This window comes from Tasmannia lanceolata, unplaced genomic scaffold, assembly GCF_043159265.1.
Source record: "Tasmannia lanceolata isolate RefF3 unplaced genomic scaffold, GAP_Taslan_0.1 ptg000013l, whole genome shotgun sequence".
NCBI lineage: Eukaryota > Viridiplantae > Streptophyta > Magnoliopsida > Canellales > Winteraceae > Tasmannia > Tasmannia lanceolata.
The window spans coordinates 43,333,491-43,360,358 of record NW_027518690.1 but is presented as its reverse complement, the minus strand read 5'-3'; the positions used below and the strand labels follow the sequence as shown (position 1 = coordinate 43,360,358).

The 26,868-nt window shown below is 40.0% G+C and overlaps 4 protein-coding genes and 2 pseudogenes across 5 annotated transcripts; all 6 read left to right on the top strand.

Annotated features, from left to right (window-relative positions):
* The first annotated feature begins 762 nt into the window (after positions 1–762).
* Positions 763–1,497, top strand: LOC143889210 (mannose-specific lectin pseudogene; annotated as a pseudogene).
* A 2,367-nt stretch (positions 1,498–3,864) lies between these two features.
* Positions 3,865–4,380, top strand: LOC143891298 (mannose-specific lectin pseudogene; annotated as a pseudogene).
* Positions 4,381–5,781: 1,401 nt separating this feature from the next.
* Positions 5,782–8,431, top strand: LOC143889209 (uncharacterized). Its single transcript, XM_077393394.1, has one exon. It carries the CDS (start codon positions 6,010–6,012, stop codon positions 8,029–8,031), a length of 2,022 nt encoding a protein of 673 aa, XP_077249509.1. The 5' UTR covers positions 5,782–6,009; the 3' UTR covers positions 8,032–8,431.
* Positions 8,432–18,373: 9,942 nt separating this feature from the next.
* Positions 18,374–18,889, top strand: LOC143891297 (mannose-specific lectin-like). Its single transcript, XM_077395905.1, has one exon. The coding sequence runs from the start codon at positions 18,374–18,376 to the stop codon at positions 18,887–18,889; it is 516 nt and encodes a 171-aa protein (XP_077252020.1).
* A 2,845-nt stretch (positions 18,890–21,734) lies between these two features.
* LOC143891296 (mannose-specific lectin-like) lies at positions 21,735–22,250 on the top strand. The gene is made up of 2 exons (XM_077395904.1): positions 21,735–21,868; positions 22,001–22,250. The coding sequence occupies exons 1-2, from the start codon at positions 21,735–21,737 to the stop codon at positions 22,248–22,250; spliced, it is 384 nt and encodes a 127-aa protein (XP_077252019.1).
* A 1,622-nt stretch (positions 22,251–23,872) lies between these two features.
* Positions 23,873–26,442, top strand: LOC143889208 (uncharacterized). 2 transcript variants are annotated; one of them, XM_077393393.1, is made up of 2 exons: positions 23,877–24,419; positions 24,588–26,442. In XM_077393393.1, exons 1-2 carry the CDS (start codon positions 24,021–24,023, stop codon positions 26,040–26,042), a joined length of 1,854 nt encoding a protein of 617 aa, XP_077249508.1. In that variant the 5' UTR covers positions 23,877–24,020; the 3' UTR covers positions 26,043–26,442. The 2 variants fall into 2 exon arrangements, with proteins under 2 accessions (XP_077249507.1, XP_077249508.1); XM_077393392.1 differs by having other exon boundaries at positions 23,873–26,442.
* The last annotated feature ends 426 nt before the right edge of the window (positions 26,443–26,868 follow it).

Sequence of the window (26,868 nt, the reverse complement as noted above, 5' to 3'; positions counted from 1 at the left end):
TTTACAAGAAATCTCTAGCCAGCCTTCCTGCAAGTGGTCTATATTTTCTTAACACCAACCATGTTGGTGCTAGATAGAAATGGTAACTCCAACAATTTCTTTGTCCTCAACGCCCCCAAGGTACAGTGTGGCGCACTTAATAGGATGTTACAATCCCTTCATTTTTTGGCCACGGCATAAAATTCATTTGTATAGGATGATCCTAATCCTTCGATCTGCTGAGGTTTCTATAATCTGCTTACAAATCGTAGGATTAGGATCATCCAATGGAAATGATTTTCCGGGTACATCCTAGTTACCTTGTAGGCCAAAAAATGGACGGTTTGGATCAGGGAAGTGATATATTGCGCTTTCTTTACTTGGGCCAGCCTATTCTAGTGCATTTATGACTACACTTTTACACTAGAGTGGGCTGTCCCAAGTAAGAAAAAAAGAAAAAAAAGGGACGAATGTATCATTTACCTTTGGATCATCCTATGAAATGGGCCGGCTGAAAAGTACTAGTACCTAAAGCATAAAAATGTGCCCCTTCTCTTACTATAGACACCCCTTTTAGTTGTTTTATAACTTTAACAACCATCCTTTTTAAGAAACCCCTCCCAAATTTCAAAATGGCGACATTAGTATCAAAGAGAGTGAAAGAAAAAGCCACTTTTTCTCCGGCTATAGACACCCCTTTAATTAGTTGCTTTATAACTTTAACAAAGGTGAGTTATCAAAGACAGTGAAAGAAAAAAACCACTTTTTCTCCACTATAAGTACACATTTCATCTCCCACACAAACTCCACACCAATCTCAAAGATGGCCACTAACCCACCTCTTAAAACTCACCATCTTCTCAAACCCACCTTTGTCTCTTCTCTCTTCCTTATTCTCCTCCTCCTCAATCCGGCCTGTTATGCCTATAACGTCTTATACAGTGGCGAATCTCTGGGTCCCGGAGAGTCTCTTATTCAAGGCTTTTATTTTTTGACAATGCAACAAGATTGTAATCTAGCACTCTACGAGTCTACAAAGCTCCTTTGGGCTTCAAACTCTGCGGTATCGGCACGCAATTGTTCTTGTCATTTGGATAGCTATGGGAATCTTAAGATCAAAACCCAAGACTCGAACACCCTTTGGGAAAGCAAATCTGGAAGTTTTTTTAGCAGTCACTTTGTGCTGGTCCTTCAGAAGGACAGGAACTTGGTCATCTATGGGGGAAACGTCTGGTCTACTAGAACTAAGATTAATCCTAATGGTGAGGAGGGCAGTGGTGTAATTTCTGCAATTTCAATGGCTGATAACAAAACTGTTCCTGAGGTTTCTAGGGTTTAAGTGATTGGGTGAGGAGATTGTCCAAAGATGTTTCTTAGTGGAGTCCAAGAAGTTTCTTCGTGTATTTATGAGTGTCTGAGTCGGTGTTTCTTAGTACAATAATGTATGGTTGAGACTTGAGAGTATTGAGTATCTAGTAATGGAAAAATAGTACTTTGGCCCTTCTCTTCTAGCATTTACACATCATCTTTTGCTTCTATTTTTTTTTTTTACCCTTAAAACGACAACATTTCTTCCACCCATGGGAGTGGTGGAATTATCATTTCTCTCTAAGAATATATGGTCTCAACCTTAAGGAAGAAGAATCATAGGAAGTGAAGATTAAGAGCTAAATCACTAGAATGTAAGGAGTTTTAGGGTTGCAATAGATTATAGAGAGAGGTTTAAAGTAAGGGGGTTTTGCAAAAGAACTCTTCTACTTTGCTTTATTTTCAAAAAGAGTCCCGTAGTTTGACAATATGCAAATAGAGTCATCACATTTGAGTGAATTTTACAAATCACGTCATGCCATTAAATTGTGACCAAAATATGCATGGTAGATTTTATTTTTATTTTTACTTTTAACTCATAAAAAGACCAGAATTTAGGGCCGGCAATTTCACCCGAAAAAGCGGGGATCCGCCCCGCTCCGCCCCGTCTGGGGCGGGGATTCCCCGATTTGATAGGGGAAGGGGATTTTAAAAATTCCCCGGTGCGGGAAGGGGATGGAGTTGTCCCCGCCCCGCCCCGCCTCGCCCCGTTAATCAATGCCATTTTTTTTGTATATTTTTAAGTGTTTTTTTTTTAGGAAAACTACTAGAAACTCTGTGGATCGGCTACAAGATTCCCCCAAACATAGACTTAGCTTGTCTTTTCCTTTTAATTAGCTTCTGAGAGCATTTTGGGAACTATAATAACCTTTTGACAGATGTTGAAATAATAAAGACAAGCTGAGTGAGTGAGTGTATGCAATTATCAAAAAATCGTAGTGCCAACATCGGTAGCCAAAATAAATTGCATTTTATTATTAAAAGTATGGTATGGCCCGCACCACACGATGATCCAAACCATCCATTAGATGGGGCACACGCTAAATAGGTTGTGCCCCAAAAATCATTTCCATAGGTTGATCCTAACCCTCCGATCTATAGAGGAATAGGATCATTCAGTACTTCTACAGATCGGAGGGTTAGGATCACCTAAGGAAATGATTTTTTGGGCGCAACCTATTTAGGGTGTGCACCATCTAATGGACGGTCTGGATCATCCTATGGTGCGGGCCATACCTTACTTTTAATAAAGTCAGGAGTGCGATCATCAGAATACAGTAGTGCTCATAACATTTCCCAAAATTAATGATCCAAAATGGGGTTTGGATGTTGGGTACTCTAAGTGGCAGGCTATGATACCACTTGATCTAAAATTGAAGTTGGATCGAATCCAATTAGCAATGTGCGGAAATCCCATCATCCAACAACAGCTATTGTCGGTCCAATGGGTCCATCCATCCATCGTCCACACACAAATACCGAATATGGATCTGCCCTCTCTTATTAAATCTTCAAGTAAAAAAACACTGCAAACAAGTGAAATCTGGACGTTCGTTGCTGCCCAGCATTTCAATCAATATATAAAGAAGAGAAGACAAACTCCTTATACCAATCTCTTGCTAATTTAATTAACAGCTAGCCTATCGATTGTTAGTTTATAACATTTTTATATATTGAAATTGCATCAAGTTGATTAGGGACACCCAGCATTAGTGTATCAATGACTAAAGAGGGGGTGATGTTGGGGCGGGGCGGGGATTTTGTCCCCGAAGAATGCGGGGAGGGGAAGGGGATTAGATATTCCCCGCGGGGAGGGGAGGGGGATTCCCCACCATCCCCGCAGAGGGGAGGGGGGAAATTCCCCGCAGAGGGGAAGGGGTAGGGGACCCCAACATCCGGCCCCGACCCGCCCTGTTGCCAGCCCTACCAGAATTCCCTCATATGTGAACAGGACAAAAATGAACTCTTCTACTTTGCTTTATTTTCAAAAAGAGTCTTGTTGTTTGACAATTTGCAAATAGAGTCATCACATTTGAGCGAATTTTGCAAATCAGATTTTTTTTAAACTCACAAAAAGGCCAGAAGGCCCTTATGAACAAAAGTTACCTTGTAAAAAGACCAAAAGAGGTAAAATGGTGGGGCCCACGCAATGCATCAGGTTGAGTTGAGTTGGTCCAAACCACACTTCAAAGGATGTTCCAAACCGTTCATTTGTTGGGTCGCACAATCTCCGCCCAAGCCCATGGGGCGGGACCCACCCATCTTCACATCATTTTGGTGGGGTGACACCCCTTATTTTACATCAATGCTTACGCATGGGCAGAGAATGCTAGTTCACCTGCTAACCCTTCATGCTTTCCTCATGTCCTTAACCTCTAAATCTTTTGAATAAACCCCTCCCAAAAATTCAAAATTAGCACGCAGTGTTCAGTTAATCCAAAGAAAACCAAAAACACCTTTTCTCCACCTATAAATAGGGACTTCAGCCCTGACCCAAACTCACATAAAACTACAACGATGGCTACTAACTCTCTTGATACTCATCTTCTAAAACCCACACTTGCCTCTGTTCTCTTCCTCCTCCTCCTCTTCAATCCGGCCTGCTATGCCAATAACGTCTTATACAGCGGCGAATCTCTGGGTCCCGGAGAGTCTCTTGTTGAAGGCTTTTATTTGTTGACAATGCAACAAGATTGTAATCTAGCACTCTATGAGTCTACAAAGCTCCTTTGGGCTTCAAACACTGCGGTATCGGCACGCAATTGTTCTTGTCAATTGGATAGCTATGGGAATCTTAAGATCAAAACCCAAGACTCGAACACCCTTTGGGAAAGCAAATCTGGTAGTTTTTTTAGCAGTCACTTTGTGCTAGTCCTTCAGAAGGACAGGAACTTGGTCATCTATGGGGGAAACGTCTGGTCTACAAGCACTGAGATTAATCCTAATGGTGGGGAGGGCAGTGGTGTAATTTCTGCAATTTCGATGGCTGATAACATTACTGTTCCTGAGGTTTCTAGGGTTAAAATTGTGTGATGTTTTCTAGCATCTTCACATCTTTTGTTTGTATTTTTTCTAAAATAAAAACAAAAGATTGGACTCTTGGATATTGGCACTACCATGTTTTGATTGTTGCACTAAATCTTCTCTATTATCACTAAAACAGCTGCGCTAATAAATTCGCCCCTATCCGTCCACATTCGCCCCCATTTAACATCCCATTAAAGCAAACCCCTAAATCTCTGTTGTTCCCTGTAAATCATCTCCATGGGATGATCCTAACCCTCCGATTTTAAAAAGGACTGTACATTATAGAAAACTCTATAGATTGGAGGGTTAGGAACTTGGGATCACATCCCATGATGATTATTTACCGGGTATGGCCACCAAACGAAAATCCATGGAATTACGGATGATACAAATATGACCCTTGGTGTGTGGCCATATAGTCCATTTCAAAAGTACTGCACGACCCACTTCATAGGATGATCCGATACGTTCATTTGTTAGGTCACAACATGTCGTGTCCTGAAAATCATTTCAATAGGATGAACCTCACCGTATGATGATTTATAAAGGGACTGCACATTATGGAAATATTGATAGATTGGACTATCTAGGTTGTAGCCCAACAAATGAACGTTTTGAGTCATCCTATGAAGTGTGCCGTACGCTTTTTTGAAAAATAATTAGACTATACAGTCACACCATATAAAATCTATCTGTTTTATAACTTTACGAACCATTCTCTTCAAAAATTCAAAATGAGCAGGGGTATGAAAAAAGTGAGCAAAATGCCATCTTTTCTTCATCTATTAAGTAGACACTTGATCCCTCACAAACCCACACCAATATCAAATGATGGCTACTACTCATCCTCTTCTGTCCCCTATCTTCCTTCTTCTCCTCCTCATCAATCCATCCTGCCATGCCTCTAACGTTTTATACAGCGGCCAATCTCAGGGTCCCAATGAGTATAACGTTTTATACAGCGGCCAATCTCTCAGTCCCAAAATTGCAATCATCTTGCATTATCAAAATATAAATCCCTCCAAGAAGAAACTCATTGGGACAAAACGCTAACACCCTTTCGCATAGCAAATCCGCAAGATTTTTCGGCAGTCACTTTGTGCTCGTAGATGGGACAGGAGAGAAGGAGGAGATCATCCCATGTCTCCAGGTTTTAGAAATCTCAGGATGGGGGAGAGATTTCTAAAAGATGGATTTCTTAGTTAAAATCCAAAAATTCTAAAGAGAAGCCCACCAATTTGATGGATGGCCGATGACTTAAGTAGCATTGGGATCATCCAAATAAGTAATCCTTTTTCTATAATCTAATCTCCTTGAAAGGGCCCACCAATTGTAAGTTCCCCGGTAAGCTAGTGTCATGCGGGTATTCCGGTATTCTCATGCCCTTTTCTTACGGAAATGATATCAGCACAACCATGTCTTAATAATTGCACAAACTCAGCTTGTCTTTTATTATTTAATTGCGACAAACGACAAGAAGGATTGGTGCGAATATCATAACATGGTTGTGCTGATATCAATTCCCTTTTCTTATTAAGCAACTAAAACCCCCACTGGCCCACTCGCTTTTAGATTCAATTCAAACCCATGACAGAGAACTCTCTTCTAGAGAACTGTTGTGACTACTAATGGAGTATGTTCTTCATATTCCTTTCTCCTCCACAAACCAAACTCGGAATTCTATTTCTCTTCCGGCCGAAAAACAGCTTCGCAGCGACCCGATATCTTATCCGACACAATCATGCCGAGAAACCTTTTTCCGACACGATATCCCTCAATACCCAGATAACAAAATGCATGAGAAACGGTCTCGTCGAAGACGCCCAAAAACTGTTCGACGAAAGTCCCCACCGAAATACAGTCACATGGAATTCCATGATTCGTGGGTACTTTCTAAATGGCGAATTCGATCAAGCCGTTCGTTTATTCGATAACATGCCCCATCGTGATCTCTTTTCATATAACACAATGATCTCTGGTTTCATGAGATATGATGAAATTAGTCGAGCTAGACGCGTTTTTGACCAAATGCCGGTAAGGGATGTAGTTTCTTGGAATTCAATGATTATGGGATATGTCAATAGTTCTTTGATAAATGAAGCCCTTTTGTTGTTTGATGAAATGCCTGTGAGAAATGTTATTTCTTGGAATGCGGTAATGGGTGGGCTTGTTAATTTTGGATCCTTTGAAATTGCAGAACAGCTTTTTAAAGAAATGCCGGTGCGAGACATAGCGTCTTGGACAATTGTGATGTCTGGGCTTGCGGGAATGGGCAGGATTGATGAGGCTCGTGGACTGTTTGATGAAATGCCTGAAAGAGATATTCGAGCGTGGAATACAATGATAGTTGGGTATAAAGAAAATGGGAGAATTGAGGTTGGAGAAGGGTTGTTTGCGAAAATGCCTGATCGGGATTCAGATTCTTGGGATGAATTGATTGATGGGCTGGCATGTAGAGGACGGTTAAATGATGCGATGAGATATTTTGTGGAAATGCCACACAAGAGCCAGCGTGCGTGGAATTCAATTTTGTTAGGATTGATCAGAAGTGGGCTTGTTGAAGAAGCTCATGCCTTTTTCGAGAAGAATCCATTTAGTGATATCATCTCGTGGACGAATATGATTGTGGGCTATTTTGAATTTGGTGATGTTGATACTGCCTTTGAACTTTTCAAAATGACGCAAAATCGAGATGAAACTTTGTGGAATGCTACAATTTTTGGATTAGGAGAGAATGACCATGGTGAGGAAGGTCTGAAACTTCTTATGAAAATGAAGGAAGATGGTTTTAGTCCTGATCATGCTACTTTCACAAGCGTTTTGAACATTTGTTCGATCTTACCATGCGTAGACTTTGGGAAACAGGTTCATGGGCAGATAATTAAGATGGGTTTTGATTATTTTGTCGCAGTTTGCAATGCAATTGTGACTATGTATGCTAGATGTGGAAGCATTCATTCAGCTTTCATGGGATTTTCTTACATGCCTAGTCATGATGTCATCTCATGGAATTCAATTATCTGTGGATTCTCCCACCATGGAAAGGGTAGAGAAGCTCTAGAACTTTTCGAACGAATGCAATTAACGAATGTCAAGCCAGATCATATAACCTTCATCGGAGTTCTCTCGGCTTGTAGCCACGCAGGTTTGATCAATGCAGGCCAATGCTATTTTACCTACATGAGATATAAGTGCTTTCTTCAGCCGACGTTAGAACATTATACTTGTATAGTTGATTTGTTTGGGAGATCGGGTTTTGTAGAGGAAGCAGTGGAGTTTATCAATCAAATGAGAGCAGATGGGATTGAGGCTAGTGCTAGTGTATGGGGAGCATTGCTCGGGGCCTGTCGAATACATACAAATGTTGAAGTGGGCGAGATTGCAGGAAAGAGGGTGTTAGAGATGGAACCTCAGAATGGTGGTGCATATATGATTTTGGCTGAGATATATCTGGCTTGTGGGAGGAAGAAAGATGCAGAGGGGATATGGATTTTGATGAAGGAAAGAAGGGTGAAAAAACAACCAGGATGTAGTTGGATTGAGGTAAAGAACAGAGTGCATGTTTTTCTTGCAGCAGATGGTTCTCATCCTGAGATTGACAGTGTCTATGTTATGTTAGAGTTGTTGGGTATGGATATGGGGATGGGCTTGAAATGAAGAACTATGGGTATTTTCTTTTCAGTCAATTCAAGTGGCATTTTTTTTTGGAATGGTAACAATTCAAGTGTCATTTGATTGATGATTGTCATTAGATGATTTATGGTCTTTTGCTCATTGTCAAGATGAAGGGTAATGTGCTGAACCATCATCACAAGATGATAGCATTTTTGGGAGGGCAAAAGTGAGGGCCAGTTGTTCCATGATCCAAGCCATTTTTCTGCTATATCCTTTAGTATGGATTGGTCTGCTCTAACCTCTAATCTGTGGAGGCTTTCTTGATGAATGTACACTATTGCTTCTTTTTTCTTTTTCTTTTTTTATCTAACCATCTGTTTAAAGGCCGCAAATTAGAGGCTTTAAGTTAATTTCTATAGAATTGATCATCGCTTCTGGTCTCTCCCTTTAGTGTCTTTATTTGTCTGTCTAGACCTTTATTAATATTGTTAATCTACAAGCAAACATAACTTAGAGGAATCTAAAAATCTACACTTAAATATCTCACCCGGAAGCGAATTTGGTGGCAGAGACAACTTAGGAAAAGAGTAGTAAAACATGGATCAATGAAGGTCCTCCAAGTATGAATTCACTGTTAATGAGAGTGATATGCATGGGCATATTTATATCAGGCTTGGGTTTGCTTTGTACCCAAAAAAAAAAGAACAGAAAAGAACAAGAAGAGATGGACATATATTTAGACACACAGGGTTTCAAGTCTTATACTGTCTGCAATGAGAGCTGATTGGTTTGATGAAGATCAGAGCAAAAACTGATTGATTTGATCGGAGAAATGAGACCAAAAGCAATGTAAACGCTTTATCACCGTAAGAGTTATGGTGAAAAATAGATGGTCTATACTCTAAAAGCATGGTAAATTTTCACAAATTTACAGACTTTGAATGATTTCCTGCTCGAGATGTGCAGATACATTTGATATCCAAGGAGATTGCCATTCCTAGATTAATATCGGATCATGCTTGGATTCTTCTTGGACTTATTGAATATCATGCTAAACCCAAGCTATTTGGGTTTTGAGAATATGCCGATGGAAATGCTGGGGCCGTTTGGATACGTGGGTTTTAGAATCCAGTTTTTAGTTTGAGGACCAATTACCAATGGGGGACAAACATTAGGCAGAATTATCAACTGGACCCAAGCTTTTCAGAAATTACCAATGGGGGACAAAATCTGTCTTGTCAGTAAAAGCTGGACGAAAATACCCTTTGGCATATAAAACACGTTTTGACTTTGGAAGGGGGTTTTTAAGTCTCTACGATTGGGGTTATTAGGTATCAAAATGGGGTTACCAATTTCAGAATGGGCTTATCAAGTCCCTGAAAATTGGCCGAGGGTACTAGAGTTTTGGAAGGGGTTTTCAAGTCTCTAGGAATGGGGTTATCTAGTATAAAAAATGGGGTTACTAATTTCCGAATGGGGTGATCAAGTCCTTGAAAATTGGCCAAGGATACTAGAGTTTTGGAATGGGGTTTTCAAGTCTCTGGGATTGGGTTATCTAGTATAAAAAATGGGGTCACCAATTTCTGAATGGGCTTATCAAGTCCTTGAAAATTGGCCGAGGGTATTGGAGTTTTGGAATGGGGTTTCAAATATCTAGGATTGGGGTTATCAAGTATCAAAATGGGGTTACCAATTTCCGAATGGGCATATCAAGTCCCTAAAAATTGGCCGAGGGCACTAGAGTTTTGGAATGGGGTTTTCAAGTATTTGGGATTGGGGTTATCTAGTATCAAAATGGGGTTACCAATTTACGAATGGGCTTATCAAGTCCCTTAAAATTGCCCAAGTGTACTGGAACTTTGGAAGGGGGTTTTCAAGTCTCTGGGTTGGGGTTATCTAGTATCAAAATGGGGTTTCCAAATTCCGAATGGGCTTATCAAGTTTTGCTTAAGAAAAGGGAATTTTTGTCCAGCTTTTAATGACAAGACAGATTTTGTCCCCCATTGGTAATTTCTGAAAAGCCTGGGTCCAGTTGATAATTCTGCCTAATTTTTGTCCCCCTTTGGTAATTGTTCCTTAGTTTGAAAATAGTGTAAAAGAGAGTTCATGATTGAGCTGATGTATGCTGTTCTGGCAGCGTTTCTTGGATTTTAAGTAAGAAACATAAGTTTTAGAAACCTCTTAGTTTTAGAAATCTCATGATGGGGGAGAGGTTTCTAAAACCTGGTCTTCTTACTTAAAATCCAAGAAACGCTGCCAAGACGGCATGCAGCAGCCAGATCATGAACCCTCCTTTACACTGTTTTCAAACTAAAAACCTGGATTCTAAAATCCGCATATCCAAACGGCCCTTAAGTTCCTAGAAAATGTAAGGAATAGTGGAAAGATAGGATAGGGGTGCTTTGAAACAGCTTATGTGTTGGGGTTCCACGCGACAGCAAGAGATCCCGTTTAAGCCCATATTTTTTTAAAAAGTATGGTAGGGCCCACTCCATAGGATGATCATAACTGTCCAGTTGTTGGGCCACAACATAAACAGGTTGTGCCCCAAAATTCATTTCCATGGGATGATTCTAACCCTCAGCTCTATAGAAACTTCTACAGATCAGAGGGTTAGGATCATCCCATGGAATCAAATTTTGAGGCACCTGTTTACGTTGTGGTCCAACAAATAGAGGGTTTGGATCATCCTATGGAGTAGGCTGTACCGTACTTATTAAAAATAACACATTTTATACGGCCACACATCATATAAAATCTCTGGATTAAAGTCACCCTAACTCGAATATTTATGAGATTGTGAATCTCTCAAGAGGAACTAACTGTTTCAGCATGCCTTTAGAGAGGCTAAAGGCCCTGTTTGTTTTGGATTCTGGAAATCGATTATGAGTCAGCAGGAGCTATAAAATAAAATTCAATTGGAAAAACCATATAGGGTCAATCATAAGTAGGAACATGTAGCCTCTCCTGCTTTTGGGAGGTCTACAAACATAGAAACTTTAGAAAATGAAACAGCATTTAATCAAAGATAATTTATTCTCTACATTGCCTGAATTGCGAGGTCATGTGCAGTTGGCATCGTTTTTTACAAAAATGAGTGAATTGTTTTACTTTGGCCTATAACTTTGTTACTGGTCATGTTTGATAAAGAAATAAGAGAGAAATGGAATAGATATTATTAATCTTTGGGTCTATGGACAAAGGTATTCTAAGAACTGTAACATAGTCTTAAAACCAAGAGGAGGTTCAAATCCTACAAAGCGTGATTCTGTTCTTGTAATGTTAAAGCACAATAAAATAACTTTATTAACTTGAACTACTCTGTAGAAATCAGAGATAAACTGTCTACCTAAGACTATCTCTTGGACGGCAGAAAGAAATATAATTCCACCTATTCCAGGGTGGTATCTCACTGATGGCTCGGGATTTAAAAAAAAAAAAAAAGATGACTAGTTTCCAGGTCGCAAAATCCGCACCAATAATCTCTGCCATGCTTAATAGTAGCTGCTATGGTAAGTCTAAGGGACTGGACCCAGTTGCTGCGAAGGAGACAAATGGCATAAGAGACCAAGTGCTTGCACTCGGACGAATTGGGGGTGCTCTTCAGACCTTCTCCATTCGTAATCAGGCACGAGCCCATATATATTTCTGGTTATCCATTGCACAGAGGATTTATTTTTTGGGTTCCATGGCCTATCCATGGATTGCGACTCTGAGTTATTTTAGGTGCGTCTTGGTCTGAGGATTTATCCTTGGATCAAGAGGTAACTAGTTTGTATCGCCACTCGTGCTATGCTATGAGGGTGGCACAGTTTCGAGAGTTCCTTGGTAGAGCTCTGCTTCACGTGTGGATGATCCTAGAGGATGTAGGGACTCGTTTCCTCATCATCCTCGGATCGGGGTCCACACCGGGTATTGACAAGGATGTTAACAAGTTTGTTCAAAGATGTCGTGTGTGCCGAACAGCTAACGGAACTACCACAAATGATGGATTATATTCTCCTCTATCTATTCCAGAAGCACCCTCGGTAGATGTTTCCATGGACTTTGTCCTTGGATTACCAAGAACAACTAGAGGTTTTGACAGTATTATGGTAGTTGTGGATCGGTTCAGTAAGATGGCTTCTTTTATTCCGTGTAAGGCCACTATGGATGCAAGCCGCATAGCCGATTTATACTTTGCAGAAGTCGTTCGTCATCATGGGTTACCACGGAGTATTGTTTCAGATTGAGATTCGAAATTTTTGAGTCATTTTTGGCGAAATTTATGGAAACGGTTAGGAACAGAGCTAAAATTCAATTCTCCTTATCATCCGCAAACCGACGGTCAAACGGAGGTTGTGAACAGGACATTAGGGAATTTGTTGCAATGTAATGTCAAGAGTTTTGGAACCAAGAATCTGGTCATTCCAAAAATCGAATTTTAATTTAATTCGATGGTTAATCGCTCTACAGGATTTTCCCCATTTCAGATTGTATATGGCAGGAACCCGCAAGGGCCATTAGATCTTCTTTCATTCCTAAATGAGGAAAACGGTTTCACAAAAACAGAGGACAGACTTGCAGATTTGAAGACCATTCATACTCAAGTCAGAACAAACCTTGAGAAGGTATACCAAAAGCAAAAAGAATGGGTTGATCGAAGTCGGCGTGATGTTCGTTTCAACATTGGAGATCTAGTGTGGGTGTACTTATCCAAAGAGCGATATCCGACGGGTGCCTATCATAAACTTCGACCACGAAAGGTAGGCCCCTGCAAAATTTTGGAGCAAATCGGTTCCAATACCTACGTTGTTGATCTACCGATAGAAATGGGTATTACAAATATTTTTAATGTACGTCATCTTTTCCCTTATTATGACGATGACTCGAGCTTGAGGTCAAGCTCTAAACAAAGGGGCGAGAATGATGTGGACCCATTCTCTACTGGTAATGATGTGAACCCAGTCTCTGATGATGAAACCATGGAGGGAGATATTGGGGACTTGGTCTATGATAAGGCCAAAGAAAAAGAGGATGAAGTGATGCAACGGATAGATCATCCTAAGGCTTTACGAAGATCTGAGAGGATCAAGTGGAAGAATAAAACATGAAGATCTGAGGGGATCAGATTGAGACTGAAAATAAAGTGTGGGCATTGTACATATGATTGCATGTTACTTTGTAGAAGGGTAAGAAATGTAATTAGAAATCAAATAAAGGATGGCTGATAAGAATGGTTAAGGAGTGGCATCAGGGATCACAAAGGAAACCACCGAAGGAAGACACGTGGTTTCATCCTTCCTCTATAAATAGGGATGAAGGGCTTCATTTCAAAAAAAAAAGATTGGACATCTTCATTGAAACAGGATATATTCTCCGGAGTTATTCTCCGAATCATGTGGACCCATTCTCTGTTGGTAATGATGTGAACCCAATCTCTGATGATGAAACCATGGAGGGAGATATTGGGGACTTGGTCTATGATAAGGCCAAAGAAAAAGAGGATGAAGTGATGCAACGAATAGATCATCCTAAGGCTTTACGAAGATCTGAGAGGATCAAGTTGAAGAATAAAACATGAAGATCTGAGGGGATCAGATTGAAATTGAAGAATAAAGTGTGGGCATTGTACATATGATTGCATGTTACTTTGTAGAAGGGTAAGAAATGTAATTAGGAATCAAATAAAGCGTGGTTGATAAGAATGGTTAAGGAGTGGCATCAGGGATCATAAAGGAAACCACCGAAGGAAGACACGTGGTTTCATCCTTCCTCTATAAATAGGGATGAAGGGTTTCATTTCAAAAAAAAAGAAGATAAGACCTCTTCATTGAAACGGGAGATATTCTCCGGAGTTATTCTCCGAATGATGTGGACCCATTCTCTGCTGGTAATGATGTGAACCCAGTCTCTGATGATGAAACCATGGAGGGAGATATTGGGGACTTGGTCTATGATAAGGCCAAAGAAAAAGAGGATGAAGTGATGCAACGAATAGATCATCCTAAGGCTTTACGAAGATCTGAGAGGATCAAGTGGAAGAATAAAACATGAAGATCTGAGGGGATCAGATTGAGACTGAAAATAAAGTGTGGGCATTGTACATATGATTGCATGTTACTTTGTAGAAGGGTAAGAAATGTAATTAGAAATCAAATAAAGGATGGCTGATAAGAATGGTTAAGGAGTGGCATCAGGGATCACAAAGGAAACCACTGAAGGAAGACACATGGTTTCATCCTTCCTCTATAAATAGGGATGAAGGGCTTCATTTCAAAAAAAAAAGATCTGACCTCTTCATTGAAACGGGAGATATTCTCCGGAGTTATTCTCCGAATGATGTGGACCCATTCTCTGCTGGTAATGATGTGAACCCAGTCTCTGATGATGAAACCATGGAGGGAGATATTGGGGACTTGGTCTATGATAAAGCCAAAGAAAAAGAGGATGAAGTGATGCAACGGATAGATCGTCCTAAGGCTTTACGAAGATCTGAGAGGATCAAGTTGAAGAATAAAACATGAAGATCTGAGAGGATCAGATTGAGATTGAAGAATAAAGTGTGGGCATTGTACATATGATTGCATGTTACTTTGTAGAAGGGTAAGAAATGTAATTAGGAATCAAATAAAGGGTGGTTGATAAGAATGGTTAAGGAGTGGCATCAGGGATCACAAAGGAAACCACCGAAGGAAGACACGTGATTTCATCCTTCCTCTATAAATAGGGATGAAGGGCTTCATTTCAAAAAAAAAAAAGATCAGACCTCTTCATGGAAACGGGAGATATTCTCCGGAGTTATTGAGAGTGCCCTAGAAAAGCTTCCTAGCAAGGAGAAAGTTGAAACCTTTGGTGATGTAAGGTTTTTTCTTCTTTCTTTCCTTGACAACATGCGATTCTTGTTGTAGGAATTCCTTTTCTACCAATACAAATCTCCTTTCTCTGTGTTTCTTTTGGCAAATCAATTTCATCTCCTTCTTTGATTTTGTTTTTTTTATCATCTTTGTTTTTCAATTTCAATACAAACTCAAATTTCTACAGCTAATTTGATATTTGTATTGAGAATCGATTAGATCTTAAGATCCAGCTTACATCACATTCCAATCCCCCCATTCGAACCCGTATTTTGCCCCGACTACTCAGTGCCAAAGTGCCGATTTCTCTAGTCCATATCTACAAAGCCATTTACCAAGAAGGCATTTATTCCGTAGTCTAATTTTACCAAGCCCAATGCCTCCGCTCCTCTTAGAGTGGGTCACCTTCTCCCACTTAACTAGATGTCTTAGCTTTTTTTATTCATCACCTCCATCCAAAAGGAAATTCCTCTGAATTTATTCTATTCGCAAAGCAACTTTTACCGGAATCCTATAAAGTGACATAAACTAGACCAGCATGTTAGACAACGCGGCCTTTATTAGGGTGATTTTGCCCCCAAATGAGATGTATCTGCTTTTCCATGTAGCCAGCTTCCTTTCAATCCTTTCTACCACCGGGTCCCATTGGGCAGGAGATGGAATTCCAAATCCTAAGGGAAGGCCCAGATATGACACCGGGGAAGAACCAGCACTACAACCAATTGACCTAGCAAGCCTTTGGATCTCAGCGGAATCCATATTTATACCTCCAAAAGCATGCTTTTGCTGAAAGTTAATTTTTAAACCCGAAGTACCATCAAACCAATTAAATATCTTCATAATATTAGGGATAGATTGAGGACTGTTCTGCAGAAATACCAGTGAATCATCCGCAAATTGAAGATGGGTAATTTCCTCGGCATTTGATCCAGCTTGAAGGCCCCAAATGAGTCCCGAGCTACTTGCCTTTGACAGCAATAGACTAAGAGCCTCGACCACCATAATGAAAAGGTATGGGGCAAGGGGGTCCCCCTGGAAGCCTTACCAGCTGATCAGAGCTGATGCATAACCCTTACCAGCTGAGCATGAACCGTCAAGCTTCAGCACAACCCCAAGCCTCTCTCCTACTCTTCAAAAGTTGGTCTCACACCATGCTTCCAGCGGCATTCTGGTCATGCCCCACCAATACATCGTGCCATCTACTGGAAATTTTGATTTCCATGGTATTAGGTCCACAAAAGGCGAATTTACCGCCTCCATCCAAGTAGATCTGGCATGAAGTTTATTCACCCCCATTGGGGGCAAAACCATAACATCAAGATCATCAATTTTGTAAACCCTAGACGACTGAGGTCGACTGAATTTTGTTCCCAACCATATCTCAAGAGCCCTAGTGTCTCCAGACCACCCATCTTTGATCTTTCCCCGCAAGCTTATATCTGCATTGCAGATTGATCTGAAAGGAATCACTTCAATATTGTAAGCTATTCCTTCCGAGATAGATGAGTTTACCTTCCCATTATCCAAATCAAAACCCTCCAGATCTTGGTGATGATCAAAACCTCCACGCTTTTTATGGGTCTCTGAGACAAAAGGGATGTTGAAATCCACCGAAGACCATACCCTCTTACATTTCCAACATTGAAAATTGTGGAAACCACATCTTGCACACTTCCAGTCCCCCATATTTTCCTTCCTCCTCTTCTGAATAGTTGTTTCAAATCTCCGATCTTTTTTGTTTCCCTTTTCCACTTTCCCGTATGCCCTCGCCATGCTTGATTTCTCGTAGGAAAAAACCTCGCCATCAAAACCCATCAAAACAGATATCTTAGTGAAGATCTAAACAAAAGGAGTCCTGGTTTTCCTTGAAAGCTTTCTGACCCAGATTTCTTGGGAGGTATCTACTACTTCTCCCTACACCAATGCATGATCTTAATCTAACATCTACCAGAAGCCTAATATCTTATTAACCGACTCCATTAAGAATCAAGTCCTGTAAGAAATTTTAACCCAGGAAGAACTATACAAAATTAAACGGGACGAACCCCTTACTTTTTGAGGGCATTAAGCTCAATGTTCCCTTTCCTTGGGGTTTTTCCTTTTTTCTCCCCGCATCCCTCTTCTCTATGTCGAAGAACATTTTCTATGTCTCTTCAATGTTTTCCTAGTATCCTATTCCCAGGTGGTCCCCCATTTTCGTCATTTTTTCCAAACTCTTCATAGAGAGATTTTTCTTCTTCTTTTCCTGACACTTCTTCCTTGTCCTCTTCTGAGGATACTTTGTCCATATTCAACTCCACCTTCCCTTCTTCCTCTGACACTCCCGTCTCTTCCTCTGAAATTCCCAATTCTCCTTCTACTGAAACTTGATTTGCCCTCTCGATGCAGGATTTAATATTCCCTATGAGGTCCACTTTCATTGAGTCTCTTATCATTTTGGAATACTCATCTGGGAAAATCTGTTTTGGGGTTACAATTGGTTGTCATAATCTGAAATAAATAGGCCCTGCATTTCCATCCATTAAGAAAGATAACATTAAGAACTCATAAATCCAATCCTTGTCTCCTCTCTTTACCTTCTCTCTGAGTTGTATTTAACTTAAAAGTAAGAAGAATCATGGGAAGTGAACATTAACAACTTAGAGGCATCACTAGAAGCCAAAGGGACTAAATAGGTATTAGAAAATAAACATTTACAAGATATTTTGACAAAGTTTTAAATAATCTTTAAGTGTATACTAAAGTTTTCTTAGAAGAGATTATGCTTAAGATATTTGATAGTATCGGAAATACATCTATAAGGCATTTAATAGCTATAAAGATTACATATTTAAGGATTTAGTTATTTAATAATTTGTGCCAAATTTACATGTATAAAGTTTTAAATAGCCTCACCTCCACCCATGCTTTTCCCATTAGTTATTCAATAGAGGGGCAATGCGTTATTTCATAACTTTTCTTCACGGAGCTGCATCGATCTTGTTGGAATACGAGGATAATGCGGAATCCAATTTAGAATGAGTTTTAAATAGCCTCACCTCCACTCATGCATGCCCCGTGTCGTGCAGTACATTATGCCACACGCGTGTCTTGTAGTACATTAATTGGTCCGTATTTTTTCTGGCTTTTCAAATAGAAAAGAGAGTGGTCACATGCGCCCTCGATATTGGTTTATTAGAGCCAATGAATGCACCCTGTCTTCTAAACTCTTGATAGATGAGATTCTATATGATACTAGTACCTAAAGCATAAAAATGTGCCCCTTCTCTTACTATAGACACCCCTTTTAGTTGTTTTATAACTCTAACAACCATGCTTTTTAAGAAACCCCTCCCGAAATTTCAAAATGGCGACATTAGTATCAAAGAAAGTGAAAGAAAAACCCACTTTTTCTCCACTTTTTCTCTTGCTATAGACACCCCTTTAATTAGTTGCTTTATAACTTTAACGAAGGTGAGTTGTCAAAGAAAGTGAAAGAAAACAACCACTTTTTCTCCACTATAAGTACACATTTCATCTCCCACACAAACTCCACACCAATCTCAAAGATGGCCACTAACCCACCTCTTAAAACTCACCATCTTCTCAAACCCACCTTTGTCTCTTCTCTCTTCCTTATTCTCCTCCTCCTCAATCCGGCCTGTTATGCCTATAACGTTTTATACAGTGGCCAATCTCTAGGCCCAGGAGAATATCTTGTTGAAGGGTTTTATCTTTTTATAATGCAAAAAGATTGTAATCTAGTACTCTACGAGTCTACAGAGCCTCTTTGGGCTTCAAACACTGCGGGATCGGCACTTAATTGTTCTTGTCATTTGGATAAATATGGTAATCTTAAGATCGAAACCTCAGACTCGAACACCCTTTGGGAAAGCAAATCTGGGAGTGTTTTTAGCAGTCACTTTGTGCTGGTCCTTCAGAAGGACAGGAACTTGGTCATCTATGGGGGAAACGTTTGGTCTACTAGCACTGAGATTAATCCTAATGGTGAGGAGGGCAGTGGTGTAATTTCTGCAATTTCAATGGCTGATAACAAAACTGTTCCTGAGGTTTCTAGGGTTTAAGTGATTGGGTGAGGAGATTGTCCAAAGATGTTTCTCAGTGGAGTCCAAGATGTTTCTTCGTGTATTTATGAGTGTCTGAGTCGGTGTTTCTTAGTACAATAATGTATGGTTGAGACTTGAGAGTATTGAGTATCTAGTAATGGAAAAATAGTACTGTGGCCCTTCTCTTCTAGCATTTACACATCATCTTTTGCTTCTATTACAACATTTCGTCCACCCATGGGAGTGGTGGAATTATCATTTCTCTCTAAGAATATATGGTATCAACCTTAAAGGAAGAAGAATCATAGGAGGTGAAGATTAAGAACTAAATCACTAGAATGTAAGGAGTTTTAGGGTTGCAATAGATTATAAAGAGAGGTTTAAAGTAAGGGGGTTTTGCAAAAGAACTCTTCTACTTTGCTTTATTTTCAAAAAGAGTCCCGTAGTTTGACAATATGCAGATAGAGTCATCACATTTGAGTGAATTTTACAAATCAGGTCATGCCATTAAATTGTGACCAAAATATGCATGGTAGATTTTATTTTTATTTTTATTTTTATTTTTATTTTTAACTCATAAAAAGACCAGAATTCCCTCATATGTGAACAGGACAAAAATGAACTCAGAAACTTTGCTTTATTTTCAAAAAGAGTCTTGTTGTTTGACAATTTGCAAATAGAGTCATCACATTTGAGCAAATTTTGCAAATCAGATTTTTTTTAAACTCACAAAAAGGCCAGAAGGCCCTAATAAACAAAAGTTACCTTGTAAAAAGACCAAAACATGAGGTAAAATGGTGGGGCCCACGCAATGCATCAGGTTGAGTTGAGTTGGTCCAAACCACACTTCAAAGGATGATCCAAACCGTTCATTTGTTGGGTCACGGCGTAAATGAGCTGTTCCCCACAAATCATCTCTATAACCCTAAACCTGACTTTATAACAAACTCGTGATTTAAACTTTAGATTGAGTCAAGTTGGTGGCTCGACAGAACTTGAGAAAAATCTAATTTAGTCAACTTGATGGAGTTTCGAGTTGACTAGAGCTTTTGAACTATGATTCACACAAATCTTAGGCCACGGTTGTGTCCTAAAAAATATCCTACAAAGTGGGTGCCACGTTTTAATTAGTTCAAAACTAATTGGAAAAAGTCCTCTGATATGGGTTAAGATTGCTTGATCATCATAGTTTAGAGAATAGGCTAATGTGCTGCATATATTTATTGGATGATTAGAGTCGTTGCTCCCGATATTCTAAACTCTTGATAGATACGTCCATTCTCGCTAGGGATGACAATGGATCCACTTCGGATCGAATCCTCGTATGTCTTAGTCACCATCCATTCAAATTGAACCCTCTATTGGAGTGTCCTACTTCTTCTGTCTCAGTCACGATCCATTCAAATTGAACCCTCTATTGGTCAGATTTAGAGTATTATTTAGATCCTACTTCTTCTATCTCAGTCATGATCCATTTCAAATTGAACCCTCTATTGGAGTGTCCTAGTAGGTCCTACTTACATTGTACACAGTGAAAATTCTCACAAGAGGATGAGGGTGAGGGCAAGGGCGGAGCTACATATATGTAGCAAAAGGGGGGGCAGACAGCTGCCCCTGCTGAGTTGGGCCAAACCCCTTAATAGGCCCAACTCAATTGGGCCCAGCCTTATGTATAATGCCCCCCTATGTATAACATGCCACCCTTATGTATAAATCCTGGCTCCGCCACTAGAGCTCCACATCACATCTTGTGATCGGCTGCTCGAATGGATGGACATCAAATTGGTGCCACAAGCTCATAATTTCCCTATGAACATTTTCATGAAATTTGCAATCCATGTTTAATTAAATTGTTGGAAATAATATGTATGTCTAACTTTATTTGCCAATCTTAAATCATGGCTTAGAGGTGCATTTCAATGCTCTTCTTTAAGGAGGTTGTACAGGATCATACACTAGAGAAGTGCCATAAAACCAAAAAGTAAGTCGAGAAAACAACCCAAGAGAAAAACAAAGAGAAAACCCGAGATGGAACACTCTCTCTCTCTCTCTCTCTCTCTCTCTCTCTCTCTCTCTCTCTCTCTCCTTATGCACCCATACACACTCTATCATGTGATTTTTATATCTAGGCTTTTTCCAAAAATAAAAGAGTTAAAAACAACCTTCTGTTTAGCCTTCCCACTTTCCCGTCCAACACCATGTTTCTTTCAATTGTCATCCTTTGTTTTCTTTATAATAAAACCTTTTATTAGAATGAAATTTTTTTATGATCGCTGATTTTTTTTGCATGTCATGTATTGCATGGGTGGGGCCCATCAAATTGCAAAGCATGTTTGATATTTTACACCCATGCATTCGCAATGGATGGGAGCCCTAGGGCCCACAATCTCTGCCCAAACCCATGCATATGGTGGGCTCAAAATTTTACACTCATGAGTTGGCCCACCATATATCCCTACTCAAATCCATGCATAGTCTGGGGCCCACATTTTACACCACTCCACTCAAAACCCATGCATATGATGGGACCCAGCATTTGCTCTCGTGTTTTAATTAAGTGGTTCCACAATCTCCACCCATGCCCATGGGGTGGGACCCACCCATCTACACATCATTTTGGTGGGGTGACACCCATTATCTTACACCAACAATGCTTACGCATGGGGCAGAGAATGCTAGTTCACCTACTAACCCTTCATGCTTTCCTCATGTCCTTAACCTCTAACTCTTTTGAATAAACCCCTCCCAAGAATTCAAAATTAGCACGCAGTGTTCAGTTAATCCAAAGAGAACCATAAACACCTTTTCTCCACCTATAAATAGGGACTTCAGCCCTGACACAAACTCACATAAAACTACAACGATGGCTACTAACTCTCTTGATACTCATCTTCTAAAACCCACACTTGCCTCTGTTCTCTTCCTCCTCCTCCTCTTCAATCCGGCCTGCTATGCCAATAACGTCTTATACAGCGGCGAATCTCTGGGTCCCGGAGAGTCTCTTGTTCAAGGCTTTTATTTTTTGACAATGCAACAAGATTGTAATCTAGCACTCTATGAGTCTACAAAGCTCCTTTGAGCTTCAAACACTGCGGTATCGGCACGCAATTGTTCTTGTCATTTGGATAGCTATGGGAATCTTAAGATCAAAACCCAAGACTCGAACACCCTTTGGGAAGGCAAATCTGGTAGTCTTTTTAGCAGTCACTTTGTGCTGGTCCTTCAGAAGGACAGGAACTTGGTCATCTATGGGGGAAACGTCTGGTCTACTAGCACTGAGATTAATCCTAATGGTGGAGAGGGCAGTGGTGTAATTTCTGCAATTTCGATGGCTGATAACATTACTGTTCCTGAGGTTTCTAGGGTTAAAATTGTGTGATGTTTTCTAGCATCTTCACCATCTTTTGTTTGTATTTTTTCTAAAATATAAACAACTGCATCTCCACCCGTTTTGTTTTATGGAAAAGACAAAAAAAAATGGGAGTGGAAATATCATTTCTCCTTGAGAAACCTTCCAATATTAAAGACAGAATTTTAGTGTATCCTCAATTGAAAAGGGTGACAGCATGGTTGGGGTCTAACTTCCTTGGCAAAGGCTTCTGATATTAGCACTACCATGTTTTGATTGTTGCACGAAATCTTCTCTATTATCATTAAAACAGCTGCGCTGATAAATTCGCCCCCTATCCGTCCACATTCGCCCCCATTTATTCATTTAACATCCCATTAAAGCAAACCCTTAAATCTCTGTTGTACCCTGTAAATCATTTCCATGGGATGATCCTAACCCTCCCAATTTAAAAAGGACTGTACATTATAGAAAACTCTATAGATTGGAGGGTTAGGAACTTGGGATCACATCCCATGATGATTATTTACCGGGTATGGCCACCAAACGAAAATCCATGGGAAGACAGGTTACCCGCGGGATCATGTGTCCCAAGGTAGTGAGAGACGGCGGATGATACAAATATGATCCTTGGTGTGTTGCCATATAGTCCATTTCAAAAGTACTGCATGACCCACTTCATAGGATGATCCTCCGAAACGTTCATTTGTTAGGTCACAACATGTTGTGCCCCAAAAATCATTTCCATAGGATGAATCTCACCCTATGATGATATATAAAGGAACTGAACATTATGGAAATATTGAAAGATTGGACTATTGGATGATTAGGATGCACAACGTATCTAGGTTGTAGCCCAACAAATGAACGTTTTGAGTCATCCTATGAAGTGTGCCGTACACTTTTTTGAAAAATAATTAGACTATACAGTCACACCATATAAAATCTATCTGTTTTATAACTTTAGGAACCATTCTCTTCAAAAATTCAAAATGAGCAGGGGTATGAAAAAAGTGAGCAAAATGCCATCTTTTCTTCATCTATTAAGTAGACACTTGATCCCTCACAAACACACACCAATCTCAAATGATGGCTACTACTCATCCTCTTCTGTCCCCTATCTTCCTTCTTCTCTTCCTCATCAATCCTGCCTGCCATGCCTCTAACGTTTTATACAGCGGCATGTATGGTGGAGAGAAGAAACTCATTGGGACAAAACGTTAACACCCTTTGGGATAACAAATCCGCAAGATTTTTCGGCAGTCACTTTGTGCTCGTAGATGGGACAGGAGAGGAGATCATCCCATGTCTCTAGGTTTTAGAAATCTCAAGATGGTAGAGAGATTTCTAAAAGATGGATTTCTTAGTTAAAATCCAAGATTCTAAAGAGAAGCCCACCAATTTGATGGATGGCCGATGACTTAAGTAGCTTTAGGATCATCCAAATAAGTAATCCTTTTTCTCTAATCTAATCTCCTTGAGAGGGCCCACCAATTGTAAGTTCCCCGGTAAGCTAGTGTCATGCGGGTATTCCCATATTCTCATGCCCTTTTCTTACGGAAATGATATCAGCACAACCATGTCTTAATAATTGCACAAACTCAGCTTGTCTTTTGTTATTTAATTGCGACAAAAGACAAGAAGGATTGGTGCGAATATCATAACATGGTTGTGCTGATATCAATTTCCTTTTCTTATTAAGCAACTAAAACCCCCACTGGCCCACTGGCTTTTCGATTCAATTCAAACCAATGACAGAGAACTCTCTTCTAGAGAACTGTTTGTGACTACTAATGGAGTATGTTCTTCATATTCCTTTCTCCTCCACAAACCAAACTCGGAATTCTATTTCTCTTCCGGCCGAAAAACAGCTTCCCAGCGACCCGATATCTTATCCGACACAATCATGCCGAGAGACCTTTTTCCGACACGATATCCCTTAATACCCAGATAACAAAATTCATGAGAAACGGTCTCGTCGAAGACGCCCAAAAACTGTTCGACGAAAGTCCCCACCGAAATACAGTCACATGGAATTCCATGATTCGTGGGTACTTTCTAAATGGCGAATTCGATCAAGCCGTTCGTTTATTCGAGAAAATGCCCCATCGTGATCTCTTTTCATATAACACAATGATCTCTGGTTTCATGAGATATGATGAAATTAGTCGAGCTAGACGCGTTTTTGACCAAATGCCGGTAAGGGATGTAGTTTCTTGGAATTCAATGATTATGGGATATGTCAATAGTTCTTTGATAAATGAAGCCCTTTTGTTGTTTGATGAAATGCCTGTGAGAAATGTTATTTCTTGGAATGCGGTAATGGGTGGGTTTGTTAATTTTAGATCCTTTGAAATTGCAGAACAGCTTTTTAAAGAAATGCCGGTGCGAGACATAGCGTCTTGGACAATTGTGATGTCTGGGCTTGCGGGAATGGGCAGGATTGATGAGGCTCGTGGACTGTTTGATGAAATGCCTGAAAGAGATATTCGAGCGTGGAATACAATGATAGTTGGGTATAAAGAAAATGGGAGAATTGAGGTTGGAGAAGGGTTGTTTGCGAAAATGCCTGATCGGGATTCAGATTCTTGGGATGAATTGATTGATGGGCTGGCATGTAGAGGACGGTTAAATGATGCGATGAGATATTTTGTGGAAATGCCACACAAGAGCCAGCGTGCATGGAATTCAATTTTGTTAGGATTGATCAGAAGTGGGCTTGTTGAAGAAGCTCATGCCTTTTTCGAGAAGAATCCATTTAGTGATATCATCTCGTGGACGAATATGATTGTGGGCTATTTTGAATTTGGTGATGTTGATACTGCCTTTGAACTTTTCAAAATGACGCAAAATCGAGATGAAACTTTGTGGAATGCTACAATTTTTGGATTAGGAGAGAATGACCATGGTGAGGAAGGTCTGAAACTTCTTATGAAAATGAAGGAAGATGGTTTTAGTCCTGATCATGCTACTTTCACAAGCGTTTTGAACATTTGTTCGATCTTACCATGCGTAGACTTTGGGAAACAGGTTCATGGGCAGATAATTAAGATGGGTTTTGATTATTTTGTCGCAGTTTGCAATGCAATTGTGACTATGTATGCTAGATGTGGAAGCATTCATTCAGCTTTCATGGGATTTTCTTACATGCCTAGTCATGATGTCATCTCATGGAATTCAATTATCTGTGGGTTCTCCCACCATGGAAAGGGTAGAGAAGCTCTAGAACTTTTCGAACGAATGCAATTAACGAATGTCAAGCCAGATCATATAACCTTCATCGGAGTTCTCTCGGCTTGTAGCCACGCAGGTTTGATCAATGCAGGCCAATGCTATTTTACCTACATGAGATATAAGTGCTTTCTTCAGCCGACGTTAGAACATTATACTTGTATAGTTGATTTGTTTGGGAGATCGGGTTTTGTAGAGGAAGCAGTGAAGTTTATCAATCAAATGAGAGCAGATGGGATTGAGGCTAGTGCTAGTGTATGGGGAGCTTTGCTCGGGGCCTGTCGAATACATACAAATGTTGAAGTGGGCGAGATTGCAGGAAAGAGGGTGTTAGAGATGGAACCTCAGAATGGTGGTGCTTTTATGATTTTGGCTGAGATATATCTGGCTTGTGGGAGGAAGAAAGATGCAGAGGGGATATGGATTTTGATGAAGGAAAGAAGGGTGAAAAAACAACCAGGATGTAGTTGGATTGAGGTAAAGAACAGAGTGCATGTTTTTCTTGCAGCAGATGGTTCTCATCCTGAGATTGACAGTGTCTATGTTATGTTAGAGTTGTTGGGTATGGATATGGGGATGGGCTTGAAATGAAGAACTATGGGTATTTTCTTTTCAGTCAATTCAAGTAGCATTTTTTTTTGGAATGGTAACAATTCAAGTGTCATTTGATTGATGATTGTCATTAGATGATTTATGGTCTTTTGCTCATTGTCAAGATGAAGGGTAATGTGCTGAACCATCATCACAAGGTGATAGCATTTTTGGGAGGGCAAAAGTGAGGGCCAGTTGTTCCATGATCCAAGCCATTTTTCTGCTATATCCTTTAGTATGGATTGGTTTGCTCTAACCTCTAATCTGTGGAGGCTTTCTTGATGAATGTACACTATTGCTTCTTTGTTCTTTTTTTTTTTTTATCTAACCATCTGTTTAAAGGCTGCAAATTAGAGGCTTTAAGTTAATTTCTATAGAATTGATCATCGTTTCTGGTCTCTCCCTTTAGTGTCTTTATTTGTCTGTCTAGACCTTTATTAATATTGTTAATCTACAAGCAAACATAACTTAGAGGAATCTAAAAATCTACACTTAAATATCTCACCCGGAAGCAAATTTGGTGGCAGAGACAACTTAGGAAAAGAGTAGTAAAACATGGATCAATGAAGTTCCTCCAAGTATTAATTCCCTGTTAATGAGAGTGATATGCATGGGCATATTTATATCAGGCTTGGGTTTGCTTTGTACCAAAAAAAAAAGAGCAGAAAAGAACAAGAAGAGATGAACATCTATTTAGACACACAGGGTTTCAAGTCTTATACTGTCTGCAATGTGAGCTGATTGGTTTGATGAAGATCAGAGCAAAAACTGATTGATTTGATCGGAGAAATGAGACCAAAAGCAATGTAAACGCTTTATCACCGTA

What these genes read in the sequence shown, in the direction of transcription:
- LOC143889209 (XM_077393394.1), top strand. Translation starts at nt 6,010, where the DNA reads ATGTTCTTCATATTCCTTTCTCCTCCACAAACCAAACTCGGAATTCTA.
- LOC143891297 (XM_077395905.1), top strand. Translation starts at nt 18,374, where the DNA reads ATGGCCACTAACCCACCTCTTAAAACTCACCATCTTCTCAAACCCACC.
- LOC143891296 (XM_077395904.1), top strand. Translation starts at nt 21,735, where the DNA reads ATGGCTACTAACTCTCTTGATACTCATCTTCTAAAACCCACACTTGCC. An exon ending in GAATCTCTGGGTCCCGGAGA is followed by an intron (nt 21,869 to 22,000) that starts GTCTCTTGTTCA and finishes TCATTTGGATAG; the next exon opens with CTATGGGAATCTTAAGATCA.
- LOC143889208 (XM_077393392.1), top strand. Translation starts at nt 24,021, where the DNA reads ATGTTCTTCATATTCCTTTCTCCTCCACAAACCAAACTCGGAATTCTA.